The 12,452-nt window shown below is 45.9% G+C and overlaps 1 protein-coding gene across 2 annotated transcripts; it reads right to left on the minus strand.

Annotated features, from left to right (window-relative positions):
- Positions 1 to 230: 230 nt before the first annotated feature.
- Positions 231 to 6,981, minus strand: LOC123102181 (meiosis-specific protein PAIR3). 2 transcript variants are annotated; one of them, XM_044523485.1, is made up of 11 exons: positions 6,812 to 6,981; positions 6,069 to 6,146; positions 4,310 to 5,959; positions 4,045 to 4,192; positions 3,005 to 3,148; positions 2,865 to 2,928; positions 2,636 to 2,785; positions 2,439 to 2,497; positions 1,387 to 1,521; positions 794 to 885; positions 231 to 712 (listed from the first exon to the last, which is right to left on the minus strand). In XM_044523485.1, the coding sequence occupies exons 2-11, from the start codon at positions 6,099 to 6,101 to the stop codon at positions 644 to 646; spliced, it is 2,544 nt and encodes an 847-aa protein (XP_044379420.1). In that variant the 5' UTR covers positions 6,102 to 6,146; positions 6,812 to 6,981; the 3' UTR covers positions 231 to 643. The 2 variants fall into 2 exon arrangements, with proteins under 2 accessions (XP_044379420.1, XP_044379419.1); XM_044523484.1 differs by having other exon boundaries at positions 6,783 to 6,981.
- Positions 6,982 to 12,452: the final 5,471 nt, after the last annotated feature.

The raw sequence follows: 12,452 nt of genomic DNA on the forward strand, positions 1-12,452 counted from the left end.
ATCCATGAGTATCTCCCATTGCAATTCCGTTATCTGCAAAGGCCAAGGTAGGTAGGTTCCCGTTTTGAATGCACTGTCATCTGCCACAGCTTGTGTACAGACGTACATGAAGATGGAACAATGGCAAAAAAGGATCAAAGATGTCTACTGTTTGTGTACAGCCAGGCCAGACATACCTTGCCTCTAATTTCTTCTCATCTCAACGAAACAGGGGCATTGGCAAGCAAAAGGAATCAAAGATGCCACCAGATTAGTACAATTGATTTAACTGTCACTTTTTCTTTCACGTGGCAGCAAATTCAACTTAAGCATCTGCGATTTTGTACTGGATCGTTACATTACTCGAGCCACGACACGATTCATTGAAGAAATGCGTCATGCTTTAAGGCACTGGTGAGAACTTGCCCGGATGGTAAGTTAGCGAGTCACTGACTCAAAGTGGTAAAGATCGTAAAACGATGCTATGCTCCTACAAGGCATAGTTCAAACTGAACTGTAAGCAAATGAACCCTACATGCGTTCTGGCGCCATCCTTCTATACCCTTTGTGAAATGGAGCCGTAGACCTGTCTGTGATGTGGTACCCTACTCGTTTCGCCTTAGCTATGTATCTACTTGTGTTTGTGTAGAGCAGGTGAGCTTGATCAGTCTGCAGTTTCGGTGATGAGCTCCTTGAGTACCTGTTTTAGGCCGTTCATCTTCTTCCGGGCTCTCTGCGAAACATTTCCGTGGAAATGGGTTACCATTTGATCAATACCAGCGTACCTGGGGTTTAGGAATGATGTTTGCCTTACCTTCTGAATCTCCGAGATTTTGAGTTCAGCGTCCTTGAGCTGAGAATCAACTGTTCTCTCGGCATGTTGGAGGAGCTTCTTGTGTGATGCTTCTGTTGGTGCAATCATAAAACAACACCATGGTTAAGTGGTAATCCTGGTGGCAAACGGTTCGAAAAACAGAGCATTTAAACAGATTTCTTCAAGTAACTGTATGATGATTCATTCCATTTGCCTCTTACCAATGATAACGGTGAGCTCAACATAATTACTTCACTGCTGACTATTTCTTCTAATCATGTGCCAATGTAGAGATTGGGCAATCATTCTATTTCAATTAAAAACCATCTGATTTAACCACATTATTCAGCAAAAAACTTCAAACCTTACAATGTTGGAATCTTATGTGCCTGGGTCAGTTATATGACATAAAGTTTGCAATCTGTAATCAAACTGCTCCAATGGTGATACTTCATAAGGCTCCGTTTTGACAAAGGTTAACAACATGATTCAACATTTTTGGGAGTTCACGCAGTATCAGTTTGTAATAAATAGCCCAGCGAGTAAATATTTCATTTGCATTTCGCAAGTATAAGGTTTCAAGTTAGACTTACTTTGCTTATCAGCTACTCCCTTAAGTTCTGCATGATAAGCTTCGAATTCCTTGAGAGAGTTCGTGCAACCAAGCAACTGCTGATTAACCTCCTCCTTAAACTTCTCATGAAGAACCCTTAACTGTTCTTGTTGCTCTGAAACCAGAAGACATAGGACCAGGTTATATCATTTGAGTAACTAACGTTTATTAAGAGAAACAACAGAAGACATGTAAGAAAATAAGGTAAAGTGTAAGGATTCCCAAAGGAATCTTGCGACAAGTGTGCCTTGCTAACCAAACAGGCGACTAACCTTGTCAAACCTACCAAACTTGTGGTGTGGCATGGTTAGCATACCAACCAAACAGGCTCTAAGCCTAAATATATGCATACACAGTAAAAAGTCCAAAGGGTAGAAGATACTCCAAAGATGTTTTGGATACTTCAATATGGATTAAATACGGACTGAGATGAGTGAACAAAAACACACTAAAATGCGTCTATACACGCCCAAATCAGAAAAGAGTTAGAACATCTTATAATAGTGAACGGAGGGACTAGTAAATAAGAAATAACCAAACTATAGTGGATAACTGCAGAAAGATTCAAAGAAATGGTACATTAAATTTTCTCAAATTAATCTTTCATGGCACTGATTAAATGCTTCAGTATTCAGACGGTCAAAGTGATTCAAGAACAAAATCAACCTATTTAAGCTTAGTTTTTTGGGGATCGTTTATATGCATTCAACATTCATCTTATTATGTTTTTTAAAAGTTTAGGATATGCAGGACCTACATAACATACAGGAATCGGATCATGACTAACTCTATATGTCTATATGAATACTCTATAACTTACTGAAGTATAAGATTATGTAAATTGCTCGAGCTGAATAATCCAAATAGCTGAAGTATGAGTGGCACAATGGATCAGAACATTAGTACATCATATCTTTATAGATACTGCTTTCTGGACGGATTCTGACTAATGGGTCTAATCTTCATAAAACTCATAATTCACAATAACAGACCACAAAATTAATTTCTGCAGTAACATAATATAGGTTGTACCTTCAAATGTTGATTCTAGTCGCTTTCTTTTAGATTTTCCTGCATTGACCAGCTTATCCCTGAAAGTACAGTTGAATGCGTCAAAAATAGCTGCACCTCTAATATATGTGATACTTCTATAGCAAGCTTAGATATACAACTAGGTGTGTATATGCAGATAAGATGTTGTTTCTTGGTAGCACCGGCAAAGATCTTACACATCATCCTGCATCTGCACCTCAACTCCCTCAAGGTGCTGGCGTATTATCTCTCCAGTACCTGCCAGTATCTCAGAACTTTTGTTTCTTGTTTCAGACTTGATCTTGGTTTGAAACCTTCCCAGCACCAGCAGTAACTGATCAAAAGCCCTGGTTACAATCAAGAAACGAAATTGGATCAACCAACAATATTGGATATGTATTTCTTTACACAATCTACAAAACAGACCTGGTTAGGTAGTCATCTGGGCATTGCACTGGTTCTTTGTCTGACATTATAGTTTCTTGTGTTCCTGAATGAATTAGCAATGACATATCAGTTATGAACTGCAACCGTTAGTTGAACGCAAGAAGAGTAATCAACTTTACCTAAAGTGGCAAAAGGAATAGGCGAAGGTAAGCGCCGTTTTTTGCCTCTTTTACCATCTTTCAGATGTGATTTCCTATCCAGATTTTCTGGAGGAGATTTATCAGGGCCGTCTACATCTGAAAGCCATTTGCGAGATTTATATCCTACACACGAAGAACCAGTTATAGATAAGTAACACTTCACAGGTAAACAAGTTTTGGATAAATATATGATAGTGTAATTTATACATCTCCAACAGCATGTGGGAAAAGCTTGGATCACGTTATTAATTTTCCAGAACTAAAGTGGTCAAAATACTAAACTTAAAGCACTTAGCCAAAAAAAATGAAACGCATTTAAAGTGGCATGAATGCACATGACAGAATATGCCACATGTTGCTTCTATTCCATTTGAATGGCTTGTCATGAGCAAGCACTTCATACAATAGTTAAAGAGTGAGTGGATCATGTTTTGGAGAGCCTTAACCTTAAAGCCACAGTAGGACTATTGGATGCTCTGCCACTGATAGTGATTGATTAATGATTGCTATGAAAAATTTGTGGAAATAGAGCTGATGCAATAAAAGTAGGACTATCAGACATAGTTAGAAAAATAAACATGCCTAGGCTCTAGGTGATAGTAAAACACACCTAGTGCTTAATGTCTGCATAATTACGCTTTGGTTCAAAAAGTGCAAGCATGTGGCAGAATGTGCAATTAACACCTAGCATTTTTTTAAACTTTGCTATTGGATGCTCTGACTCCCAATGTTTAACTTTTTTTCAGGAAAAGGACAGGAGCTCTGCCAATAGTTTTAACTGGTTCTAGAAGATACATAGAGAAAGTCAATTATATGTGTATATAAAGAAGAATGTGTTCTAGGAGAGTATCATCCTCGTGCAGAACAGAAGGGGTAGTACTCTGTAAACTAACACTGTCACCTTTGGTTTATAAATGTAGCACTAAATCTGAAAGTGACAAAACATACTCTAGAAAACTATTGAATTGCATGTACAAAGTATTAATGTGCACTGGAAGTTGCAAAGTCAGTATTCTGACCTTTCCCGAAGCTTGGAATAGAAGTTTGAGCCATTTCATCTTCAGTTGGCGCAATGGGTGAAAGATTTGGTTGTTTTTTGCTCTCTCTTTCTTTTGGGGAATTAGGAGATTCACTGTTAGGTAACTCATCGGTTTTATCCATCCGATCCTGAATGTCAACAGTAAATGAATGAGTGACAAACAGATAGAGTTACTCTGTTACATGAGTATAGACAAAACAAATTTATTATGGCTGGGAAATGATTTATAGATTTGGAAAGCCTACCGATGGCTCAGACCATGGATCAGAAGCATAGGAACTTGATCTTGACCTGTTCACACTTTTTGGATACTTGGGGCTGTATGTGTCATCATGTAGCATTTTACTTCTATGGCGGTGGCCATTTACATTAGTTGCAAAAGTAGGACTTACAAAGTCATCTTGCATGTCTCTGAATCCGTCTGCCAATGGAACGGCAAACTTCTCTCCATTCTTACCATTTATCTGGGGACTTGCCTCATTGTCCCATGGGTACATTTTCGGTTCAGGTGATGGACTAGCAGCACCAGATGGTGGCGACTTCAAATTATTTCCTGCTGCTTTATGTGCCTGAGGACTTTTGTCTGAAGCTTTGCTCAAATTAGCATTCTCCTTGCGGTGCAGCAATGAAGAATAATTTTCCTTGCTCTTTGATGAAATATTCTGAGAAGAGAGCTTATCTTCACCTTCATTCAGTGTCGTTGGCAGCAACTTTTCTGAAGACTGCATCTTCTGAGGCCCAACTTTAGCCATTCCATTCAGCCGTTTCTCCCGAGTAGGGCTTCTAGAACAGCTCTCAGCAGTTTTTCCAGTTCGGGACAAAGAAGAAAAGGAGGTGGTTTTCTCTCCCTTATTTTCTGATGGTACATTTCTAGAAGATAGCCGTCCTTCCCTACCATCTGGTGTGATCTTGTCAGAAATCATGCTAGAACAATTGACCTTCTTAAGCTCTACTTTAGCCTTCCTATTTGAGCTTCTAAGATTTCTCAAGCATCCAGAGTTACTGACTGCAGATTTGCCTGCGGTTTTGGGTGTGCATTTCTCATCAAAAACAAACACATTGTCCAGTGTTTTCTGCTTGGGTGCAGAACATTTAGTAGACAATGGTTTCTTTGCACTCTGGCTCTTATCCTGCTTCCTGGAGGCTTCTGGTGCTTTCTTGCGACCCAAGGTGCGAGTAACAGGCCTTATTTCAACTACTTGCGGAGTATCAGAATCTGACTCAATTGGATCAGAGGATGGTTTACTCTTTGCATAGGCAGCTGTTTGACACTTCAGCAGATCAGGTGTCTTGATATTATCAGGAAAAGGTGGCGTGTAAACCTTCTTGTTCCCTGAAGATGGTCCATTGGCGGTTAAACTTTCAGGTTGGTCAGGTGTCCCAATGTCTTCAGGGTTTGGTGAAGCAACAGCCTGCTTGGTTTGTGATGTACCAAGGATCCCCCAGAGCTTCATCCTGAGAAGCTCGCTGTTGGGTTTGGTTTTATCTGCAGATTCCACTTGGCGCTTCCCTTGTGAACTCACGAAGGGTGTCTTTTGCAGTTGGTCAAGCTGGCTGTCTTGCTCTTTTCTTGTTCCAAAGGAAAAGGTTCCGGTTTGCTCATGCGCATGGTCATCAGGCTGTGACAGAGAACCCTTAACAGGGGCGGCTTCAGGTGCCTCTGTAGCAGACCCGCCATGGTTTGCAGCTTCTTGTGAGACCCGGAGTGAAGCACTATAACCTTTCGGGGGTCTAGATCTTCCATCAGTTCCCTGAGACGGGTTCCTCTCGAATGCAGGGGCGGTAGCAGCATCTCTGCTTCCTGTCCTTGGAATAGGGATGCCAATTGATACCTTGGGAAATTTACCAGATGGATACTGGCTGCTGGCCAGACTCCAGTAATCACTTGATGCAGCCTGGACACATCACAATGCATGAGTTGTTAAATACTGCTGTGAAAGAACAGCTAAACCTGAAACAGGAGGCACATCCTATAGTTTAGCACAGGAAGTTGTTGTTACTCACTTTCTGGATATTCGGCAGCTTAATTTCTGTCATTGCGGCTTCTGGGATAACAATAGACCAGATTGACTGAAGTTGAAGCTGATAAACAGGAGAACAAGAGAATTAGCTAAGGTTCCACCAATGTTAAAGCATCTTTTAGGATCAAATTAAGCTCCACAGATGTATAAATAAATACAATATCAGACTATACGCCATGCCTGAGACCAAAATTTAGAAATGAACAGTAACACAGAAGACAGAACTGTGCAAAATATTCCCGTCAAGTGTAACTTATGTCAGGTCTGAATTGCTATGCAGTACTAAAATGAGTCAAATCGAACAGGCTGCTGAGAGTAATAGCATAACAACCAGATCGACTTGGCCTACTCGGAGAAATACCAAGATCAGCCCCTTGTAAGCATATATTGAATTAATAGACTGAAATTAACAGGTGAAACTGTATCGCCGAGCACCGGACTGAACGCGGTCCCGGCATCCAGAGATCGTCTTCCACAAGCAATACAGCTTAGGTCAAATAACTTGACTCGGGGAGAGCAATAGTGACACATTTGTGGGACTTGCGGCAGCGAACCGCGTGTACAGAAGCATTCCAACAGGGGATCAGGTGTTGGATAGCGACCAATCGGAACCGAGCAAACCCCGGCGAAATCAGACGACGCGAGCAAACAAAAACGGCGGCAACAAGCTTGCAATCGAGGTGAAATTAGAACATACGGATTAGGAAATCCACAGGCGGCGGGCACCTAATTCCAACCCGTAAACCCGAAATCCTCGCGTGCGGCGGCGGCGGCGAGGTGGACCAGGGGCGGCGGCGAGGTGGGCCAGGGGCGGCGACCGGCGGCGGGGATGGCCTAGGCTTCGGTCGCCATGGTCGCGAGCGAGAGAGACGGGGGGGCGAGGGGGTGGCGGATTGGGTAGGGGGGGGGGGGGATTTCGGGAGGGTCGCGGGGCGAATTTTCAGAAGGGTGTCGAAGAGACGAAGACGGCGGGGATTTTGAAATTTTGGGGAACTGGTCGCACAAGCCATTGCGTCATGGGAGGCACGCTTTCATGGCCCGCGTGTCAGTCAAAGAAAGGGAGCGCGCGTTGGCGTAGGACGGCGAGAGACGCTTTGAGTCGTCACGGAGGACCGCCATGGCCTCGCCACCAAGAGCAAGCTGTCAATTGAGCCTCTTATAAACGGCACTTTATACCTTAACTTTTTATTCTATTTTTATATTTGCTCCGCTAAACAAGTTCCCCGATGAGCTTTTAAATTTAATTTTCTATAAAAAAAATCACACAAATTTAGATATCGATAGCTCAATTTGATTCATACCATATTGCATTAACATGGATATTTGCTTCTATAAAGAATGGCGAAGTACCCACCTTCTCAACTGCTCGTGGGCAGAGAGAGCCCCATGGCCGTTCGTCCCACGGTGGGGGCTACTCGATGGCGCTCCGACTTGTTCGGACGGTTCGGACCCCGATTACCCGGCTGGGCGGTCTATGAAGGGTATGTGGACCATATGAGTGTGCCCAGGGCCATCATCATTGGGCCGCGTCAGGCACCCCCTCACGCGGCGTTTCTCGCGCCGTTGCATGTGGGAGAGACCGGCTCGGTGGTGAATGATAGGTGGACCGCGGGGCGTGCCCGGGGCCACAATCGTGTCGGTGGCGTGCCGGGGAGGGGCCCTCTCTAGGCGATGCAAGCCGTCTGGTCTGCCCGGACGGCCCGCACCAAGGCGACCCGGGGGCCACTATCATTGGGAGGCTTTGGGCGCACCCGCGATGGTCTAGCCGGACCCGCCTATCAGCGCCTTCGCCCCGCGTCGAGCTGGTTCGATCGCTCCAGCCGGGGGTGCGTCGCGGTCGTAGTGCCGGCTCATGTGTGATATAAGAGGCGATGTGGAGAATGGAATTTGGGGCAAGACGATGGGATTGGAGGCCATAGAAATAAAGAAGACCTAGGAGAAACGGGTGGATTGGAAATCCCAGACCTCGAGGGAGATGCGAGACAAAAACCACGTGCTCGTCAGCGCGGGGCTCCGGCACCTTGACGGTAGAGCGGCCCGATGACCCTCTAGAGAGCAGCAAGTGGCACCGGACGTCCTGAGACGCCAGAAGAACCCCAGGTCCTGGACTCAACGGTGTCCCCCACGGTGACGATGGAAGGGAACCATTGCCCCTTCCTGCTCTCCGCCTTCTCCTGCATCGTCGGCAGCCACCTGACTCCCTGTTATGGCCTTCTGCTCGCCCTTGGAGGCCTTCGCCGTGGCACCGTGGGTTCCCTTTCCGGCCATCGCTCGAGGTGGGAGGAGGAAAAAAAGAAGGGGGTACTGGAAGCTTTTGGAGATTCGGTTCTTCAAGCGTTGGAGCTTGAAGAGGGGAGCAGGAGCGAGATGAGTGCATGAGGCTTTATTCATTTTTGCCATACCGTTTTTTATGGGTTGGTAAAAACAACGAAGGGTGCACTGGGTGGCAGTAAATTTGCGAGTTTCCCGTATGATGTGCATTACGTATGCTCGTGAATCGAGGGGTTTGCTGATAATGTCGCTACAAATCCGGAGCACGATCCCTTTATTGATTAGATGTGCCAATAGTGGCGGCCTCGAGCCGCACTAACACGCCATAATAACATCTAAGAAGACCGTGCAATCCTATAGTGCACGGTGGGGCGCTTCGGGTTTGGTCAAAGTTATCAGAATGCGACTGAATCGGCGCCACTCTCTCGGTGTGGGAAGACTTCGCCATGAAGATAGCTCTACACTAAAAGGGTGCAAAAGGAGATTTGGACGTTGATTACTAGATACATGGGCCAGTTACTACTCCCTCTGTCCCATATGACACTAGTGTAGTGTCAAAAAACATCTTACATTATGAAACGGAGGGAGTAGTATTTATTTTGAAAAAACTTCATGGGCTGGGGGCGGCGACTCAGGTTGGCCCAGCTGAAGCTCCGGCACTGGATGAGAGAAGACAATTTTTATAAGTGTAGGACTTTTTGCTAGCTCACTTAACCTGCGGCGTCTCAGTTTGCTCACGGCCTACTCAACATGAAAGGACAAACACATGCATGGATTTTGGTAATGACACAAATCCATCAACCATCGATCGCAAGCAAATCATTGCACAATGCATCGTCCGAAATGAAAAATGCATTTGTTACCTTTAAGGCATTTCATTGACCACTTAGTGTCCACGACCCTTGTTGCCGGCAACGGCGACCAGACGCACTAGAGCCGGAGATGGTGTCCACTTAGTGTCCACGACCCTTGTTGTCCTAAACAATACTAGGGAATCCAACAACCGTTGCCAAATTTGTGAAGAAATGGGCGGCACATTTATGCATCTTAGTTTGGGTTTTTGCCGGGAGCTCGAAGTCCATACCATAACCTGCTTCGGCCAACTGGGGCACCTCTCTTTCTTTTTGAGATCAACACGCTTGGCGACAGCGGTACAAACACAACACAGGCGCCTTGTCCATCCATGCAGACTTTGAGCATGGGAAACACCAAGGACAGCAAAACAAAGGGAAAGGCTGCCCGTTTTTCCCTTTTGCAGACACAGAAGAACCACTGGGATCGATCGGTGGCCAAGAGGATAAAAAGGCCCTGCTGCAACGCTGCTTCTTGTACAGTCCCAAAGCAAAAGCTTTTGCTTCTCATGGATCCAATGGGAAACCAAATCATGATGGCAATATAGAAACAAAAATATAGTACAAATAAACATGGCAAATTTTAAAAATTGAGGTAATAGCACTGCAGGTCCTTAAACTTGTAGTGGATGTGATGATTTGGTCCTTAAAGTTGAAAAAGTGGATTATTTCATCCCTCAACTTGTCATGGATGTGCAAATTTAGTCCAGGGCCAATCAGAACTCGCCAAGTGGAGCCAGCTGGCCTGGGCCGGTCAGCGCCGCGCATTTTGCAGTTTACCCCTTGTCTTTATCACGAATCAACCCGCACTACTACACCTGAGTTAACTGGTGGGTATATTCCTACACTACCGACCAGAACGGTTTGTTAGCAGATTTGCGCACGACCTGATGGCCTGTGGACAAGCATGGATGCACACGCAGTTCCTTCTGATCTTACCTCAAATTGCCGGGATTAAGAAAGGGAAACTTCAGGCATGGAGAAACTGTACATGTATCAAGTGACAAATACTTGCAACAGAACATATAGCAGCATAAAGAGTCTACAGAACGTGTGTCCGGCAAAGTTGCAAAACAGCATCATTTTCCAGGCCTTTTAGCGTTTCTCTGTACGATGATCACATGTCATCTACTAACAGCTCTCAAACACTACACACTGGTACTCTAACGAGCGAATTCAGAACTAGGTGCAACACCATCCAGCCATTCAAATGAAACATGATATTGAGTGCTGTCTACCCTGGGACGCTGCCGCTTAGTTGCCGGCATTGATTCCAAAAATCCGGACCTTGTGCATGTTCGATAGTTTCGCAACAACCAGTACTGTGACTGCAATGGTGTTCAAAAAGAGCATAGGATGTTGATAGTCTGTGGTGTGCGAAGCGATCAAGTACCTTTATATTCCCTACAGAAAATAACTAGCCTAGCTTATAACACTCAAGAATGTACCAAAGATATACTTGCACTAATAACAACAAAAACCGAGTCTATTAATATGACAGTGACATAACAAAGAATTCATTAGAGTATTTGTTTATTTTCACTGAAGAGCAAACCCAAATTCAAAAATACTCCCAAACATTTGTGTGCATAAGTAGATTATATCTGCAGCACGTGAGAATGAAGACTCTTCACTAATAGGTCTAAAATAGGAGATTCTTTGGTATACTCATACAGGGGAATGTTTGCAAGCATATATAGAATCCAACATCAGAAAACATGTAGTCTACTTTCAAGTATGTCATTTTCTACTTTACGATTGACAAGTCTTAATTTCAGTGTTAAATCTGCTGAAAGTATCTGGGAGGAAATTTCAACAAATGCTTTACAGTGAAGCGCGAATGATGTACGTACCTTATTAAGACTTGACGGGTGAAAAGATGACGATAAATAGACTTCAGAATAATATCTGAACCCATTGTGAGCCGCTAAAAACTCTGAAGATTATGATAGGGGCGCGCGAGCTATTAACATCATGAGTGTAACGCCCCGGTTTCGATGCGCCAGGTGTCTGCCAGTTATTCGCCGTCGTTGCCATGTCATTTGCTTGCGTGTTGCATTTTATCATGTCATCATGTGTATTACATTGCATACGTGTTCGTCTCATGCATCCGAGCATTTTCCCCGTTGTCCGTTTTGCAATCCGGCTCTCCTATGCCCTCCGGCGTTTCCCTTCCATCTCTCGTTGTGAGCGGGTGTTAAACTTTCTCGGAATGGCCCGAGGCTTGCCAAGTGGCCTTGGTATAGCGCCGGTAGACCGCCTGTCAAGTTTCGTGCCATTTGGAGGCCGTTTGATACTCCAACGGTTAACCGAGTTAGCCCGAAAGCCTCCTTCTCTTTGCAGCCCAACACCCTTTCCAAAGTGGCCCAAAACCCAGCAAACTCCCCTCCATGCTCTCGGTCATTCGATCACGATCGTGTGGATGAAAATCGTGCCTCATTTGGAGTCTCCTAGCTCCCTCTACCTATAAATATGTGCACTCCCCCAAAATTCACGGGCAAACCCTAGACGAAATCCCTCCTCCGCCGCCGGACACGTCCGGATCGAACCGGACACGTCCGCCCCGCCGCTCGCGCCGAATCAGGCGCTGCCACGTGGCGCCGCCGCGCCGCCCCCGCCGCCGGCCCGCGAAGCCCGCCGCGGGCCCTCCCGCGCCCGACCCGGGCCGCGCCCCGAGCCCCGCCGCCCGAGTCCGTCCACCGCCGCCGCTCCGGCGCCGCGCCCCGCCGCCCCGTCGCCGGCCTCCGCCTCGCCGCCGCGGATCTCCGCCGCCGCCGCCCGCTCCCGCGGTCCGCCGCCGCCTCGGCGTTCCGCGCGCCCGGATCCGGCCGGCGCCGCCTGATCCGGCCGTCCTCCTCCCTCCTCCGGCCATCCCTGTCCTCTCCTGACTCCGGCAGCCTCGCTCCGGCCGGCGAACCTCGACTTCCGCGCCGACCCGGACCAGATCCGATCGGGACAAGCCAAGGATTGACTTCTCCCCCCCCCTCCCCCCCCGTTTTTCCACTAAGTCCTTAATCTGTGGTAAAATTGTTGCATCTTCATCGCATCATATCTTCGCACCCGTGGCTCCGTTTTGGGCGTGTAGCATACCAATTTGTTCGTCTTGAAGAGTACATCATTTCATTCCATTGCATCATATTCATTTGAGGTCATCTTGATGCCTGAAATGCTGTTGGAAGAGTGCTTCATAATGTTAGTTTCAGATTCTTATCAGAACGAGCTCTTTTGTCATTTTTGCCATGATT

Source organism: Triticum aestivum, chromosome 5A, assembly GCF_018294505.1.
Source record: "Triticum aestivum cultivar Chinese Spring chromosome 5A, IWGSC CS RefSeq v2.1, whole genome shotgun sequence".
Lineage (NCBI taxonomy): Eukaryota > Viridiplantae > Streptophyta > Magnoliopsida > Poales > Poaceae > Triticum > Triticum aestivum.